At 40.4% G+C, this 20,881-nt stretch overlaps 1 protein-coding gene across 1 annotated transcript in view; it reads right to left on the reverse strand.

Annotated features, from left to right (window-relative positions):
* Positions 1–1,140: 1,140 nt before the first annotated feature.
* syt12 (synaptotagmin XII) overlaps positions 1,141–20,881 on the reverse strand; it is a 55,393-nt gene continuing 35,652 nt past the window's right edge. The window contains exons 7-8 of the mRNA XM_061912056.1: positions 8,059–8,192; positions 1,141–7,982 (exon numbers count right to left, since the gene is read on the reverse strand). Coding sequence (XP_061768040.1) covers positions 7,809–7,982; positions 8,059–8,192 — 308 coding nt within the window. The 3' untranslated portion in view covers positions 1,141–7,808. The remainder of the gene's footprint in view (positions 7,983–8,058; positions 8,193–20,881) is intronic.

Consider the following 20,881-nt stretch of genomic DNA (forward strand, 5'->3'; position numbering starts at 1 on the left):
ATTACCGCCGGGTCAAACTCGTGACGTCACGAGTGACACTTCCCCTGTCATCATTTTCAAAATGGAGGAGGCTGAATTCAATAATTTGAAAACGCATAAAGGGAAGAAGATTAAGAGCTAGTCAGTAGGATTTAAGGTCCGAGCTATTGAATATGCTAAAAAGAACAGTAAGCAGCTATGTTTTATTAATATACCTGTGGAGCCGACGGTCCGATAGACAGGCCCAAGATGGTGGCGAGGAGACGCCATCTTGGGCCGGAGAGCGAGCGGAGAGGAGGAGCGGAAGAGCGACCTGGACTGAGGTTTTATTGAAAAATAAACAAAGTCAAACTGCTCAAGCCATGTCCTTCCTTGGTGGTCCAGGGAACCCGCAAGACGACGACTTGAGACCGTCAACATACCGTAGCTGCGTCTGTCGAATATGAGTCATTAAATGACTCCCGCCTCCTGGTGGCAGAGGGCGCCGTGATCCTTCTTGCGACTATTCGGCTGCAGAAGAAGTGAAATGAGTGACGTGAATTGTGCTCGGATGGATATGACGGACCTTTTAGGATGTAACACCTATGCTGGCTATGTAAACAACCGGGCTGAAATAAATCATGTTCCAGTCCTAAATACCCAGTGTATTATTTATACAATAACACTTCATGGTGGCAGCGGTGGGATAAAGAGATCACCCACGGAGCAGAACGGGAGGGGGAGTTGTCCGAGGATAATTCTGTCGTCGTCCGCACTCGAGGAGCCGAGCTAACTGATAGCAGTTTTCTAAACTGGACTTTCAAACGAAGCAGGAGGTAATAAAGGAAGATCTCCATCGTGACAGAGAGACTTTTAAAACTGAAGAAAGGTACGGAAGAAGTCTATAAACAAGTTATCGATGCTTTTGATCGGAAGGAGCTGGCATGGATTTCATTTATAAGTAAAGGTAAGACCATAATAAATGTGCTTTTCATGATGGAATCCTTACATCACACTCAATTTTTTTACCGCATGCCTTTGGTAAGTGCCGGAGTGAGAAGAGGGTTTTAAAATAATTAGCGCATGCTTACTTTTACCGCATGCCTTTGGTAAGCGCAGGAGTGAGAAGAGGTTTGAAATTCAAGGAAATACGGTAGTTCCAATGAAGAAAATGTCAAAAGGTCATGTTGAATGTGTTTTATTTCAAACAGCATTGACACAAGCGTGTGAGCGCGGTCACAACAATAAGTGCTAAAGAGCTTCATGCACGGTCAAGCAGTCAAACGCTGACTGGAAACGGAGACTATTGCTTGGTTATTTGGCACGTGAGAATACCCGTCAATGTGTGGGTGTCATCGGGGAAGAAAAACCCCAAAACGATTCAGTTGCAGCACAAAGTCATAAAATGCAGCAGGACGTGAAACGACATCCACTCAGAGCGTCAACAAAGTAATGATAAATCAAATACTACGCCATTGAATAGATTTAGACACGGGCTGCCAAAATGTTTTCATGTAATAAAACGAAACCTAGCATGGCATCACAGATTTAGCGTAGCAAAAGCATATACTGGACTGGTTGGAGCGTGAGGAATATTGTCCTTTAATTAAATATTTATACATAATGTAAAAAGTTTGGACAACCCTGGTTCAACTATTTTACATTTAAAATGATTCCCACTGGCTTTTACAGTGAAGACAATTATAATCTGGCAAAAACACAAAGGAAATGTGCAACATTTTTTTCAACACTCTTAATAATGCCTAGTATTGCAATTTTAGACGGTAGAAATAGAACAACATCACGTCTGTTTATATCGGCCACCCTGTAACATCTGCTAGAAATGACATTTACATCACCTGGAAAGAGAGAGAGAGTACCTGGATTTCCGTTGTTTTTTTTTTTGTTTTGTTTTTTTAAATCACAAGAAAACACCCGCAAAGTAGGCACCATGCAAGTGTGAGTGGTGGAGTTTGGTAAGGGGGGCTTCATGCCCGCCGAGGGTGGGCCGCGTTCAACCAAGAGTCGACTTTGGCATTGGTTCACACTCAAGTGTTATCTTCCAGTCCAGACCACTGAATGTGGGTTCGTTTGGAATGTTGAGTAATAACACGATGATAAAGCACTCAGATGAAGACAGAAAAAAGTATTTAATGTTACCCTAATGTTAATGTTAAGCTTTTTTTTTTTTTCAAAAAGGTAGTAATTTTATCATGAGAATGCTAAAAAAAACAATCATCTAGTTCTATGACTTTAATCTCTGATCTGTTTTCTCTGAACATTAACTTTCTGGTAAAGTGACTATTGCTTTTTCTCGTGATAATACATTTTTTTATGACATAATATCATCATTTAACTTCATTTTCTTCAAATTAACCTTTTTATATACTATTTATTTAAGTATGTTATTTTTGCAATAATGTTACTTTTTCTAAATCAATGTTATTTTTCTCTACTTTCCCCTATTTTCACGTAGTATAAAGAATATAAACTTGTAATGTTACTATCAAATCAACCTTCTTCATGTACTATTTGTTTAGTACATGATTATCGGAATATTGTGAAATTTTCCACATCAATGCAATTTTCCCGTCATTATTTTCCTAAAGTTTGCCTATTTTCCCGTAATATTACACAATTGTTTTCAAAGTTTTACAACTTTATTATCTTAAAATTAAAATGATTTTTATACTATTTATTTAGTACATTATTCTTACAACAGTGTTATAACTTTATTCCATCAAAATGACCTTCTTCATATGCTGTTTATTTAATAAATATTATCATAATAATGTAACCTTTTCTACATCATTATATTTCTCATCTTTATTTTCCTAAGGTTTTTCTATTTTCACATAATATTACAAATGTATTCTAATGGTTTTACAGCTTTATTCTCATCAAATTAACCTTCTTCAAACAGTATTTATTTAGTTCTTTATTCTCATAAGAATGTGACATTTTCTACCTCAGTGTTATTTTTCTTGACTTTATTTTGCTAAAGTTTCCCTATTTTTACATAATTTTACAAATTTATTCTCATAGGTTTACAACTTTATTATTTTCTATTGAACCGTCATCAAATATTATTTATTTAGTACGATATTATTGCAACAAAGTGACATTTTCGACATCAGGATTATTTTTCTCGACTTTTTTTCCTAAAGTTTCCCTATTTTCACATAATATTACACATTTATTCTCATAGTTTTATAACTTTATCCTCATTAAATAAACTTATTTCATTAACTATTTATTTAGTACGTTATTCTTGCAACAAGGTGACATTTTCTACATCAGTGTTGTTTTTCTCGGCTTTATTTTCCTAAGGTTTCCCTATTTTCACATAATATTACAAACATATTGTCCTAGTTTTATAACTTTTTTTTTCCATCGAATTAACCTTCTTCATATACTATTTATTTAATACAATATTCTTGCAACAAGGTGACTTTTTCTACATCAGTGTTATTTTTCTCGACTTTCTTTTCCTAAAGTTTCCCTATTTTCACATAATATCACAAATGTATTCTCATAGTTTTATAACTTTAAAATAAACTTTCTTCATATACTATTTATTTAGTACGTTATTCTTGCAACAGTGTGACATTTTCTACATCAATGTTATTTTTCTCGGCTTTATTTTCCTAAAGTTTTTCTATTTTCACGTAATTTATGAATACATTCTCGCAGTGTTACAACTTTATTCTCATCAAATTAACTTTTTCGTATTACTTAGGGACATTTTCCAAATCAATGTTATTTTTCTCTACTTTATTTTCCTAAAGTTTCCCTATTTTCACATAATACAAATTTATTCCCATAGTTTTATAACTTTATTTTCATCAAATTAACCTTTGTATAATATTTATTTAGTACGATATTCTTGCAACTAAGTGACATTTTCTACATCAGGTTTATTTTTATCTACTTTTTTCCCTAAAGATTCCCTATTTTCACATAATATTACACATTTATTCTCACAGTTTTATAACTTTATCCTCATAAAATAAGCTTTTTTCACACACTATTTATTTAGTACGTTATTCTTGCAACAGTGTGACATTTTCTACATCAATATTATTTTTCTCGACTTTATTTTCCTAAAGTTTTTCTATTTTCAAGTAATTTATGAATACATTCTCGCAGTGTTACAACTTTATTCTCATCAAATGAACTTTCTTCATATACTTAGTGCGTTACTTAGGGACATTTTCCAAATCAATGTTATTTTTCTCTACTTTATTTTCCGAAAGTTTCCCTATTTTCAAATAATATTACAAACGTATTCTCTTTGTTTTATAACTTTATTCTTATTAAATCAACATTCTTCATATACTATTTATTTAGTACGTTATTCTTGCAACAAGGTGACATTTTCTCCGTTAGGTTTATTTTTCTGGACTTTTTTTTCCTAAAGTTTCCCTATTTTCAAATGTTACAAATTTATTCCCATAGTTTTACGACTTTATTCATATACTATTTATTTAATACAACAATCTTGCAACAAGGTGACTTTTCCACATCAGATTTATTCTTCTCTACTTTTTTTCCTAAAGTTTCCCTTTTTTCACATAATACAAATTTATTCTCATAGTTTTATAACTTTATTTTCATCAAATTAACCTTCGTATAATATTTATTTAGTACGATATTCTTGCAACTAGGTGACATTTTCTACATCAGGTTTATTTTTATCTACTTTGTTTCCCTAAAGTTTCCCTATTTTCACATATTACAAATTTATTCTCATAGTTTTATAACTGTATCCTCATAAAATTAACTTTATTCACACACTATTTTTTTAGTACGTTATTCTTGCAACAGTGTGACATTTTCTACATCAATGTTATTTTTCTCGACTTTATTTTCCTAAAAGTTTTGTATTTTCAAGTAATTTATGAATACATTCTCGCAGTGTTACAACTTTATTCTCATCAAATTAACTTTCTTCATATACTATTTATTTAATACAATAATCTTGCAACAAAGTGACTTTTTCTACATCAGATTTATTTTTCTCTACTTATTTTTCCTAAAGTTTCCCTATTTTCACATAATACAAATTTATTCTCATAGTTTTATAACTTTATTTTCATCAAATTAACCTTCGTATAATATTTATTTAGTATGATATTCTTGCAACTATGTGACATTTTCTACATCAGTGTTATTTTTCTCTCCTTTACTTTCCTAAAGTTTCCCTATTTTCACATAATATTACAAATTTATTCTCATAGTTTTATAACTTTATCCTCATCAAATAAACTTTCTTCATATACTATTTATTTAGTACGTTATTCTTGCAACAGTGTGACATTTTCTACATCAATGTTATTTTTCTTGATTTTATTTTCCTTAAGTTTTTCTATTTTCACGTAATTTATGAATTCATTCTCGCAGTGTTACAACTTTATTCTCATCAAATTCACTTTCTTCATATACTTAGTGTGTTACTTAGGGACATTTTCCAAGTCAATGTTATTTTTTTCTACTTTATTTTCCTAAAATGTCCCTATTTTCACATGTTACAAATTTATTCCCATAGTTTTATCACCTCATTCTCATCATATTAACTTTCACTATTTATTTAGTATGATATTCTTGCAACAAGGTGACATTTTCTCCATCAGGTTTATTTTTCTCGACTTTTTTTCCCTAAAGTTTCCCTATTTTCACATAATACAAATTTATTCTCATAGTTTTATAACTGTATCCTCATAAAATTAACTTTATTCACACACTATTTATTTAGTACGTTATTCTTGCAACAGTGTGACATTTTCTACACCAATTTTATTTTTCTTGACTTTATTTTCCTACGCTATTACGTGCTATTTTCACGTAATTTAAGAACACATTCTCGCAGTGTTACAACTTTATTCTCATCAAATTAACTTTCTTCATATACTATTTATTCAATGCGTTACTTCGGGACATTTTCCAAATCAATGTTATTTTTTTCTACTTTATTTTCCTAAAGTTTCCCTATTTTCACATGTTACAAATTATTCCCATGTTTTTATCACTTTATTCTCATCAAATTAACTTTCTTCATATACTATTTATTGTAATTTTCCTGAAGGAACTCTCCTGACGGAATAAATAAAGTACTATCTAATCTAATCTATTTATTCAAATGCGTTACTTCGGGACATTTTCCAAATCAATGTTATTTTTCGTCGACTTTATTTTCCTAACGTTTCCCTTTTTTTCACGTGTTATTTCAAATGTATTCTCGTAATGTTACGACTTTATTCTCAAGAAGCTACTTGTAGTCTTGTAAGAAGTCATCTTCACACTGCTTGTACTCAACTTCATTGGTTTTACTTGTACTTTTCATGAATATTCTCAGCTACAAAACAGACATAAAATCATGTTAAATGGAAAAGGTTTGTTTTTTGTTTTTTTAAAGAAATGTTCACTGAAAAGTTAGAAAATGTCATTTTGGACATTTTCAGATAATATTGTTGTTGAAATAAGGGATCAATTCATCAACATGTGCTAAGAAGTAACCATAATTGGGGTCACACTCTGGCGCCACGTTCACCAGACACTTTATGAGGTACGCTCTAACGCAGGGGTGTCCAAAGTGCGGCCCGGGGGCCATTTGCGGTCCGCAGCTGATCCTTTACCGGCCCGCCACACATTCTGCAAAAATTGCAAAATTGATAGTATTGCAAAAATTAAATAAAACATTTAAAATAAGTGGAATGAGGTGAAATGTAATGAGAAAAGTGGCAATGTTGACACAAAGCTGCCATGCAGGCAGTTTATTTTTTCCTTTTGTCTCTTTTTTCTTTTTTTTTTTCCATTGCTCAAAAAATAAAAGGACAAACAAATCTATGTTATAATGAATTATTACTTAAAAGTGATCACTTTAAAAAATGTTATGTGGAAAAAATATTGCCTATGTTGTGTGGTTGCCATATAAAAACATCAACGTTTGGACCAAAAAGCATAAAACAAACAAAATAATAGTTCAAACTTAAAATCGACGGATATATCGGAAGTTGATCTTGAAATTTACGTGTTAAAAGTAAAAAAAAAAAAAACTTTTAAAAATGCATCACTTTATGAGTGGGGAACCTTTCGGATCTCAAATATATTTAGTAGGATTTTATTTAACTTTTCACTGTGATTACTCAAAAATATGAAATAATTAAAATCAATGGTGTCCTGCATTATTGATCTTTGAGGGCTTTAATTGTTAAATAAAGGAACTCTCCTGAAGGGATCAATAAAGTACTATCTATTTATCTATTTTACTGTTTTAATTGATTTTACCCTTTAAAATAGTTTTTAATCATATTTGTTTTTATATTGGTTTTATATTTATTCATTTTTTGTTTTTATTCAGTCATTGGTGGAGCATAATATTGTTTTTAACATGGCTGTGCAGCACTTTGGAAACGTTATTGTTGTTTAAATGTGCTACATAAATAAAGTGGATTGGATTGGATTGGATTATCTATCTAAATACTGCATATTTTAGTTTTACTATAAAAAAACAAGTTCTCTTTGACAGAAAAGGCATAAAACCTTGTTTGTTTTACTTTATATCAACCTCAAGTTGATATAGAGATTTACTGTAAGCATTCAATTAAAAAATAATAATAATAATTTGACTTATTTTTAACATTTTAGTGACTGAGACCTTCTATGCTCCCCAGGAGTTTTCTAGGGATTAAAAAAAAAATCCACATATTTTGTTATGGTTTGAAAATGAAAAATATCAAAATGGCCCCAGCATGCTTACATTTTTCCGTGTGGAAAAAGTTTGGACACCCCTGCTCTAACGTGTCAACAATCCAATCCATTGTTCCGTTGCAAAGGTCATTTACTTGCAACTAGATCCTGCGCAAAGGGTGCCACATGGACACGGGCTTCCTCAGGGTGGCCAGCATCTGGTTCCAGTGGGTGATGCCCATGCCACTGGCCTCCGGGCCGATGATCACGTGACCCAAGTTCTCGCCTCGGCCGTCGTCTGAGGCCTCCGCCACCGTGACCCTCAGAGAGAGCTCCTGTTACATAAGCATGACTCAGTCAGCCTGACTCGGCACTTTTGTGCCGTGGCAATGAATGCCGGCTGCGTGTCACCTGCAGGACGAGGGAGGGCACGGAGAAGATCATGGCCTCGTTGAAAATGGGGTTGGTGTCGTCCCGCTTGGTGGACGTCTTCTTCTTGCTTATCTTGCGGCCGTCTTGCAGGAGGTAAACTTTGACGAATGGGTCTGCAGAGTCAAAAAAAGACTTCTTGTCTTCACTTCAAACTGAACGGGTGCAGACTTGCAATCAAATCAGCTTTGAAGTCTTCTATAAAAGTATGCTTTTCACTTGAAAAATGGAGAGTTTGCTATTCTGTCATTGTCATTCAATGTTGAATGAGAAGATCTAAAAACCAACATCCACCCTAATTCTACTGCAGATAAAAGAATATTTGATGTTTGTGTGTAAAAGCAATTAGGGATGTCCGATAATACCGGACTGCCCATATTATCGGCCGATATAAATGCTTTAAAATGTAATATCAGAAAATATCGCTATCGGTTTCAAAAACTAAAATGTATGACTTTTTAAAACGCCGCCGTGTGCACCCTCCCGCCATTCTACAGAGGGACTATAGAGAGTAGAGATGCGCGGTTTGAGGTCGGGCGACATGACGAAAAAATAGATTTTAAATAGATTCGGGCGGGTGGCCGTTGAACCAATTCGGAAATATATATTGTAATAATCCCAGGAATGTAGGCTGATAAAACTTCTTAGTTTGTCTTGTCTTTATTGCACAAGATGTAATTGGGCGTCACGGTGGCAGAGGGGTTAGTGCGTCTGCCTCACAATACGAAGGTCCTGCGGTCCTGGGTTCAAATCCAGGCTTGGGATCTTTCTGTGTGGAGTTTGCATGTTCTCCCCGTGAATGCGTGGGTTCCCTCCGGGTACTCCGGCTTCCTCCCACTTCCAAAGACATGCACCTGGGGATAGGCCCCTCCCACCTCCAAAGACATGCACCTGGGGATAGGCCCCTCCCACCTCCAAAGACATGCACCTGGGGATAGGCCCCTCCCACCTCCAAAGACATGCACCTGGGGAAAGGCCCCTCCCACCTCCAAAGACATGCACCTGGGGATAGGCCCCTCCCACCTCCAAAGACATGCACCTGGGGATAGGCCCCTCCCACCTCCAAAGACATGCACCTGGGGATAGGCCCCTCCCACCTCCAAAGACATACACCTGGGGATAGGCCCCTCCCACCTCCAAAGACATACACCTGGGGATAGGCCCCTCCCACCTCCAAAGACATGCACCTGGGGATAAGTTGACTGGCAACACTAAATTGGCCCGAGTGTGAATGTTGTCTATCTGTGTTGGCCCTGTGATGAGGTGGTGACTTGTCCAGGGTGTACCCCGCCTTCCGCCCGATTGTAGCTGAGATAGGCGCCAGCGCCCCCCGCGACCCCAAAAGGGAATAAGCGGTAGAAAATGGATGGATGGAAATAATACAACCACACAACAGCTCTCATGTCTCTAACGCTTTTCCCAGAACAACACGAACTCTCACTTCCTGTCGAGAACCTCACTTCCCTATCTCTCCCGGAAGTCCCGCCCCCCCGCCAAAGTCATTGGCTAACACCCCGTAATTAAATGTTATGTTTTTTTTTTTGTTTTTTTGTTTTTTAAAGGTTTATTTATAAATGTCAACAATTACAAACAGTAAGACAAACAACAATATACAACATTATAAAACATTATGAAAACAGTACAAAACAGCGCCAGGGGGTTGTAAGTTCAAAATAATAAAAAAAGAATACAAACATATATATATATAAATAATAAACAAAATGTAAAGCCGTAGGCTTATTCTGATTCATCAAACAACTTAAATGTGGAACACAGCATCATCGTTTTTACAGCTTTTTTGTTGTTAGAGGTAGAGAGCGTTTTAATGTAAAGTTCCAGATCTTTTTTAAAGGCACAAAAGATAGGACGGGTATTAAGAAACTTACATTTATGAATATAAAACTTAGCCAATAAAATAATGAGCTTGCAAAGGTAGAATTCTTTTTCAAATTTTTGTTCATACAGTGTAAAACCAAAAATCACATCTTTAAAGTAAAGCACACATTTGTCATAAATATTGTAATTAAATGTTATGTTGAAGAGGTTCATTTAGCCTAATGACGTCACAGATGAGGTCACGCTAACATCACGTGACACCTCTGATGAAGGCTGACAACACTTGATGGTACAATCCATATAAGACGTCACAGACGAGGTCACGCTAACATCACGTGACACCTCTGATGAAGGCTGACAACACTTGATGGTACAATCCATATAAGACGTCACAGATGACATCACGCTAACATCACGTGACACCTCTGATGAAGGCTGACAACACTTGATGGTACAATCCATATAAGACGTCACAGACGAGGTCACGCTAACATCACGTGACACCTCTGATGAAGGCTGACAACACTTGATGGTACAATCCATATAAGACGTCACAGATGACGTCACGCTAACATCACGTGACACCTCTGATGAAGGCTGACAACACTTGATGGTACAATCCATATAAGACGTCACAGACGAGGTCACGCTAACATCACGTGACACCTCTGATGAAGGCTGACAACACTTGATGGTACAATCCATATAAGACGTCACAGACGAGGTCACGCTAACATCACGTGACACCTCTGATGAAGGCTGACAACACTTGATGGTACAATCCATATAAGACGTCACAGATGACATCACGCTAACATCACGTGACACCTCTGATGAAGGCTGACAACACTTGATGGTACAATCCATATAAGACGTCACAGACGAGGTCACGCTAACATCACGTGACACCTCTGATGAAGGCTGACAACACTTGATGGTACAATCCATATAAGACGTCACAGATGACATCACGCTAACATCACGTGACACCTCTGATGAAGGCTGACAACACTTGATGGTACAATCCATATAAGACGTCACAGACGAGGTCACGCTAACATCACGTGACACCTCTGATGAAGGCTGACAACACTTGATGGTACAATCCATATAAGACGTCACAGATGACATCACGCTAACATCACGTGACACCTCTGATGAAGGCTGACAACACTTGATGGTACAATCCATATAAGACGTCACAGACGAGGTCACGCTAACATCACGTGACACCTCTGATGAAGGCTGACAACACTTGGTGGTACAATCCATATAAGACGTCACAGATGACATCACGCTAACATCAGGTGACACCTCTGATGAAGGCTGACAACACTTGATGGTACAATCCATATAAGACGTCACAGATGACGTCACGCTAACATCACGTGACACCTCTGATGAAGGCTGACAACACTTGATGGTACAATCCATATAAGACGTCACAGATGAGGTCACGCTAACATCACGTGACACCTCTGATGAAGGCTGACAACACTTGATGGTACAATCCATATAAGACGTCACAGACGAGGTCACGCTAACATCACGTGACACCTCTGATGAAGGCTGACAACACTTGATGGTACAATCCATATAAGACGTCACAGATGAGGTCACGCTAACATCACGTGACACCTCTGATGAAGGCTGACAACACTTGATGGTACAATCCATATAAGACGTCACAGATGACATCACGCTAACATCACGTGACACCTCTGATGAAGGCTGACAACACTTGATGGTACAATCCATATAAGACGTCACAGACGAGGTCACGCTAACATCACGTGACACCTCTGATGAAGGCTGACAACACTTGATGGTACAATCCATATAAGACGTCACAGATGAGGTCACGCTAACATCACGTGACACCTCTGATGAAGGCTGACAACACTTGATGGTACAATCCATATAAGACGTCACAGATGAGGTCACGCTAACATCACGTGACACCTCTGATGAAGGCTGACAACACTTGATGGTACAATCCATATAAGACGTCACAGACAACGTCACGCTAACATCACGTGACACCTCTGATGAAGGCTGACAACACTTGATGGTACAATCCATATAAGACATCACAGACGAGGTCACGCTAACATCACGTGACACCTCTGATGAAGGCTGACAACACTTGATGGTACAATCCATATAAGACGTCACAGATGAGGTCACGCTAACATCACGTGACACCTCTGATGAAGGCTGACAACACTTGATGGTACAATCCATATAAGACGTCACAGATGACGTCACGCTAACATCACGTGACACCTCTGATGAAGGCTGACAACACTTGATGGTACAATCCATATAAGACGTCACAGACGAGGTCACGCTAACATCACGTGACACCTCTGATGAAGGCTGACAACACTTGATGGTACAATCCATATAAGACGTCACAGACGAGGTCACGCTAACATCACGTGACACCTCTGATGAAGGCTGACAACACTTGATGGTACAATCCATATAAGACGTCACAGATGACATCACGCTAACATCACGTGACACCTCTGATGAAGGCTGACAACACTTGATGGTACAATCCATATAAGACGTCACAGACGAGGTCACGCTAACATCACGTGACACCTCTGATGAAGGCTGACAACACTTGATGGTACAATCCATATAAGACGTCACAGATGACATCACGCTAACATCACGTGACACCTCTGATGAAGGCTGACAACACTTGATGGTACAATCCATATAAGACGTCACAGACGAGGTCACGCTAACATCACGTGACACCTCTGATGAAGGCTGACAACACTTGATGGTACAATCCATATAAGACGTCACAGATGACGTCACGCTAACATCACGTGACACCTCTGATGAAGGCTGACAACACTTGATGGTACAATCCATATAAGACGTCACAGACGAGGTCACGCTAACATCACGTGACACCTCTGATGAAGGCTGACAACACTTGATGGTACAATCCATATAAGACGTCACAGACGAGGTCACGCTAACATCACGTGACACCTCTGATGAAGGCTGACAACACTTGATGGTACAATCCATATAAGACGTCACAGATGACATCACGCTAACATCACGTGACACCTCTGATGAAGGCTGACAACACTTGATGGTACAATCCATATAAGACGTCACAGACGAGGTCACGCTAACATCACGTGACACCTCTGATGAAGGCTGACAACACTTGATGGTACAATCCATATAAGACGTCACAGATGACATCACGCTAACATCACGTGACACCTCTGATGAAGGCTGACAACACTTGATGGTACAATCCATATAAGACGTCACAGACGAGGTCACGCTAACATCACGTGACACCTCTGATGAAGGCTGACAACACTTGATGGTACAATCCATATAAGACGTCACAGATGACATCACGCTAACATCACGTGACACCTCTGATGAAGGCTGACAACACTTGATGGTACAATCCATATAAGACGTCACAGACGAGGTCACGCTAACATCACGTGACACCTCTGATGAAGGCTGACAACACTTGGTGGTACAATCCATATAAGACGTCACAGATGACATCACGCTAACATCAGGTGACACCTCTGATGAAGGCTGACAACACTTGATGGTACAATCCATATAAGACGTCACAGATGACGTCACGCTAACATCACGTGACACCTCTGATGAAGGCTGACAACACTTGATGGTACAATCCATATAAGACGTCACAGATGAGGTCACGCTAACATCACGTGACACCTCTGATGAAGGCTGACAACACTTGATGGTACAATCCATATAAGACGTCACAGACGAGGTCACGCTAACATCACGTGACACCTCTGATGAAGGCTGACAACACTTGATGGTACAATCCATATAAGACGTCACAGATGAGGTCACGCTAACATCACGTGACACCTCTGATGAAGGCTGACAACACTTGATGGTACAATCCATATAAGACGTCACAGATGACATCACGCTAACATCAGGTGACACCTCTGATGAAGGCTGACAACACTTGATGGTACAATCCATATAAGACGTCACAGATGACATCACGCTAACATCACGTGACACCTCTGATGAAGGCTGACAACACTTGATGGTACAATCCATATAAGACGTCACAGACGAGGTCACGCTAACATCACGTGACACCTCTGATGAAGGCTGACAACACTTGATGGTACAATCCATATAAGACGTCACAGACGAGGTCACGCTAACATCACGTGACACCTCTGATGAAGGCTGACAACACTTGATGGTACAATCCATATAAGACGTCACAGATGAGGTCACGCTAACATCACGTGACACCTCTGATGAAGGCTGACAACACTTGATGGTACAATCCATATAAGACGTCACAGACGAGGTCACGCTAACATCACGTGACACCTCTGATGAAGGCTGACAACACTTGATGGTACAATCCATATAAGACGTCACAGATGAGGTCACGCTAACATCACGTGACACCTCTGATGAAGGCTGACAACACATGATGGTACAATCCATATAAGACGTCACAGATGAGGTCACGCTAACATCACGTGACACCTCTGATGAAGGCTGACAACACTTGATGGTACAATCCATATAAGACGTCACAGACAACGTCACGCTAACATCACGTGACACCTCTGATGAAGGCTGACAACACTTGATGGTACAATCCATATAAGACATCACAGACGAGGTCACGCTAACATCACGTGACACCTCTGATGAAGGCTGACAACACTTGATGGTACAATCCATATAAGACATCACAGACGAGGTCACGCTAACATCACGTGACACCTCTGATGAAGGCTGACAACACTTGATGGTACAATCCATATAAGACGTCACAGATGAGGTCACGCTAACATCACGTGACACCTCTGATGAAGGCTGACAACACTTGATGGTACAATCCATATAAGACGTCACAGATGACGTCACGCTAACATCACGTGACACCTCTGATGAAGGCTGACAACACTTGATGGTACAATCCATATAAGACGTCACAGACGAGGTCACGCTAACATCACGTGACACCTCTGATGAAGGCTGACAACACTTGATGGTACAATCCATATAAGACGTCACAGACGAGGTCACGCTAACATCACGTGACACCTCTGATGAAGGCTGACAACACTTGATGGTACAATCCATATAAGACGTCACAGATGACGTCACGCTAACATCACGTGACACCTCTGATGAAGGCTGACAACACTTGATGGTACAATCCATATAAGACGTCACAGACGAGGTCACGCTAACATCACGTGACACCTCTGATGAAGGCTGACAACACTTGATGGTACAATCCATATAAGACGTCACAGACGAGGTCACGCTAACATCACGTGACACCTCTGATGAAGGCTGACAACACTTGATGGTACAATCCATATAAGACGTCACAGATGACATCACGCTAACATCACGTGACACCTCTGATGAAGGCTGACAACACTTGATGGTACAATCCATATAAGACGTCACAGACGAGGTCACGCTAACATCACGTGACACCTCTGATGAAGGCTGACAACACTTGATGGTACAATCCATATAAGACGTCACAGATGACATCACGCTAACATCACGTGACACCTCTGATGAAGGCTGACAACACTTGATGGTACAATCCATATAAGACGTCACAGACGAGGTCACGCTAACATCACGTGACACCTCTGATGAAGGCTGACAACACTTGATGGTACAATCCATATAAGACGTCACAGATGACGTCACGCTAACATCACGTGACACCTCTGATGAAGGCTGACAACACTTGATGGTACAATCCATATAAGACGTCACAGACGAGGTCACGCTAACATCACGTGACACCTCTGATGAAGGCTGACAACACTTGATGGTACAATCCATATAAGACGTCACAGATGACGTCACGCTAACATCACGTGACACCTCTGATGAAGGCTGACAACACTTGATGGTACAATCCATATAAGACGTCACAGACGAGGTCACGCTAACATCACGTGACACCTCTGATGAAGGCTGACAACACTTGATGGTACAATCCATATAAGACGTCACAGACGAGGTCACGCTAACATCACGTGACACCTCTGATGAAGGCTGACAACACTTGATGGTACAATCCATATAAGACGTCACAGATGACATCACGCTAACATCACGTGACACCTCTGATGAAGGCTGACAACACTTGATGGTACAATCCATATAAGACGTCACAGACGAGGTCACGCTAACATCACGTGACACCTCTGATGAAGGCTGACAACACTTGATGGTACAATCCATATAAGACGTCACAGATGACATCACGCTAACATCACGTGACACCTCTGATGAAGGCTGACAACACTTGATGGTACAATCCATATAAGACGTCACAGACGAGGTCACGCTAACATCACGTGACACCTCTGATGAAGGCTGACAACACTTGATGGTACAATCCATATAAGACGTCACAGATGAGGTCACGCTAACATCACGTGACACCTCTGATGAAGGCTGACAACACTTGATGGTACAATCCATATAAGACGTCACAGATGACGTCACGCTAACATCACGTGACACCTCTGATGAAGGCTGACAACACTTGATGGTACAATCCATATAAGACGTCACAGATGACATCACGCTAACATCAGGTGACACCTCTGATGAAGGCTGACAACACTTGATGGTACAATCCATATAAGACGTCACAGATGACATCACGCTAACATCAGGTGACACCTCTGATGAAGGCTGACAACACTTGATGGTACAATCCATATAAGACGTCACAGACGAGGTCACGCTAACATCACGTGACACCTCTGATGAAGGCTGACAACACTTGATGGTACAATCCATATAAGACGTCACAGACGAGGTCACGCTAACATCACGTGACACCTCTGATGAAGGCTGACAACACTTGATGGTACAATCCATATAAGACGTCACAGATGAGGTCACACTAACATCACGTGACACCTCTGATGAAGGCTGACAACACTTGATGGTACAATCCATATAAGACGTCACAGACGAGGTCACGCTAACATCACGTGACACCTCTGATGAAGGCTGACAACACTTGATGGTACAATCCATATAAGACGTCACAGATGACGTCACGCTAACATCACGTGACACCTCTGATGAAGGCTGACAACACTTGATGGTACAATCCATATAAGACGTCACAGACGAGGTCACGCTAACATCACGTGACACCTCTGATGAAGGCCGACAACACTTGATGGTACAATCCATATAAGACGTCACAGATGACGTCACGCTAACATCACGTGACACCTCTGATGAAGGCTGACAACACTTGATGGTACAATCCATATAAGACGTCACAGATGACATCACGCTAACATCAGGTGACACCTCTGATGAAGGCTGACAACACTTGATGGTACAATCCATATAAGACGTCACAGACAAGGTCACGCTAACATCACGTGACACCTCTGATGAAGGCTGACAACACTTGATGGTACAATCCATATAAGACGTCACAGATGACGTCACGCTAACATCACGTGACACCTCTGATGAAGGCTGACAACACTTGATGGTACAATCCATATAAGACGTCACAGATGACGTCACGCTAACATCACGTGACACCTCTGATGAAGGCTGACAACACTTGATGGTACAATCCATATAAGACGTCACAGACAAGGTCACGCTAACATCACGTGACACCTCTGATGAAGGCTGACAACACTTGATGGTACAATCCATATAAGACGTCACAGACGAGGTCACGCTAACATCACGTGACACCTCTGATGAAGGCTGACAACACTTGATGGTACAATCCATATAAGACGTCACAGATGAGGTCACGCTAACATCACGTGACACCTCTGATGAAGGCTGACAACACTTGATGGTACAATCCATATAAGACGTCACAGATGACGTCACGCTAACATCACGTGACACCTCTGATGAAGGCTGACAACACTTGATGGTACAATCCATATAAGACGTCACAGATGAGGTCACGCTAACATCACGTGACACCTCTGATGAAGGCTGACAACACTTGATGGTACAATCCATATAAGACGTCACAGATGACGTCACGCTAACATCACGTGACACCTCTGATGAAGGCTGACAACACTTGATGGTACAATCCATATAAGACGTCACAGACGAGGTCACGCTAACATCACGTGACACCTCTGATGAAGGCTGACAACACTTGATGGTACAATCCATATAAGACGTCACAGATGACGTCACGCTAACATCACGTGACACCTCTGATGAAGGCTGACAACACTTGATGGTACAATCCATATAAGACGTCACAGATGACATCACGCTAACATCAGGTGACACCTCTGATGAAGGCTGACAACACTTGATGGTACAATCCATATAAGACGTCACAGACAAGGTCACGCTAACATCACGTGACACCTCTGATGAAGGTTGACAACACTTGATGGTACAATCCATATAAGACGTCACAGATGACGTCACGCTAACATCACGTGACACCTCTGATGAAGGCTGACAACACTTGATGGTACAATCCATATAAGACGTCACAGATGACGTCACGCTAACATCACGTGACACCTCTGATGAAGGCTGACAACACTTGATGGTACAATCCATATAAGACGTCACAGACAAGGTCACACTAACATCACGTGACACCTCTGATGAAGGCTGACAACACTTGATGGTACAATCCATATAAGACGTCACAGATGACGTCACGCTAACATCACGTGACACCTCTGATGAAGGCTGACAACACTTGATGGTACAATCCATATAAGACGTCACAGACGACGTCACGCTAACATCACGTGACACCTCTGATGAAGGCTGACAACACTTGATGGTACAATCCATATAAGATGTCACAGATGACGTCACGCTAACATCACGTGACACCTCTGATGAAGGCTGACAACACTTGAAGGTACAATCCATATAAGACGTCACAGATGAGGTCACGCTAACATCACGTGACACCTCTGATGAAGGCTGACAACACTTGATGGTACAATCCATATAAGACGTCACAGACAACGTCACACTAAAATCACGTGACACCTCTGATGAAGGCTGACAACACTTGATGGTACAATCCATATAAGACGTCACAGACAACGTCACGCTAACATCACGTGACACCTCTGATGAAGGCTGACAACACTTGATGGTACAATCCATATAAGACGTCACAGACAACGTCACGCTAACATCACGTGACACCTCTGATGAAGGCTGACAACACTTGATGGTACAATCCATATAAGACGTCACAGACGACGTCACGCTAACATCACGTGACACCTCTGATGAAGGCTGACAACTCTTGATGGTACAATCCATATAAGACGTCACGCTAACATCACGTGACACCTCTGATGAAGGCTGACAACACTTGATGGTACAATCCATATAAGACGTCACAGACGACGTCACGCTAACATCACGTGACACCTCTGATGAAGGCTGACAACTCTTGATGGTACAATCCATATAAGACGTCACGCTAACATCACGTGACACCTCTGATGAAGGCTGACAACACTTGATGGTACAATCCATATAAGACGTCACAGACGAGGTCACGCTAACATCACGTGACACCTCTGATGAAGGCTGACAACATTTGATGGTACAATCCATATAAAACGTCACAGATGACGTCACGCTAACATCACGTGACACCTCTGATGAAGGCTGACAACACTTGATGGTACAATCCATATAAAACGTCACAGATGAGGTCACGCTAACATCACGTGACACCTCTGATGAAGGCTGACAACACTTGATGGTACAATCCATATAAGACGTCACAGATGAGGTCACGCTAACATCACGTGACACCTCTGATGAAGGCTGACAACACTTGATGGTACAATCCATATAAGACGTCACAGATGACATCACGCTAACATCAGGTGACACCTCTGATGAAGGCTGACAACACTTGATGGTACAATCCATATAAGACGTCACAGATGACATCACGCTAACATCAGGTGACACCTCTGATGAAGGCTGACAACACTTGATGGTACAATCCATATAAGACGTCACAGACGAGGTCACGCTAACATCACGTGACACCTCTGATGAAGGCTGACAACACTTGATGGTACAATCCATATAAGACGTCACAGACGAGGTCACGCTAACATCACGTGACACCTCTGATGAAGGCTGACAACACTTGATGGTACAATCCATATAAGACGTCACAGACGAGGTCACGCTAACATCACGTGACACCTCTGATGAAGGCTGACAACACTTGATGGTACAATCCATATAAGACGTCACAGATGACGTCACGCTAACATCACGTGACACCTCTGATGAAGGCTGACAACACTTGATGGTACAATCCATATAAGACGTCACAGATGAGGTCACGCTAACATCACGTGACACCTCTGATGAAGGCTGACAACACTTGATGGTACAATCCATATAAGACGTCACAGACGAGGTCACGCTAACATCACGTGACACCTCTGATGAAGGCTGACAACACTTGATGGTACAATCCATATAAGACGTCACAGATGACGTCACGCTAACATCACGTGACACCTCTGATGAAGGCTGACAACACTTGATGGTACAATCCATATAAGACGTCACAGACAAGGTCACGCTAACATCACGTGACACCTCTGATGAAGGCTGACAACACTTGATGGTACAATCCATATAAGACGTCACAGACGAGGTCACGCTAACATCACGTGACACCTCTGATGAAGGCTGACAACACTTGATGGTACAATCCATATAAGACGTCACAGACGAGGTCACGCTAACATCACGTGACACCTCTGATGAAGGCTGACAACACTTGATGGTACAATCCATATAAGACGTCACAGACAACGTCACGCTAACATCACGTGACACCTCTGATGAAGGCTGACAACACTTGATGGTACAATCCATA

The sequence above is a fragment of the Nerophis ophidion genome, linkage group LG10 (assembly GCF_033978795.1).
Source record: "Nerophis ophidion isolate RoL-2023_Sa linkage group LG10, RoL_Noph_v1.0, whole genome shotgun sequence".
Classification (NCBI taxonomy): Eukaryota; Metazoa; Chordata; class Actinopteri; order Syngnathiformes; family Syngnathidae; genus Nerophis; species Nerophis ophidion.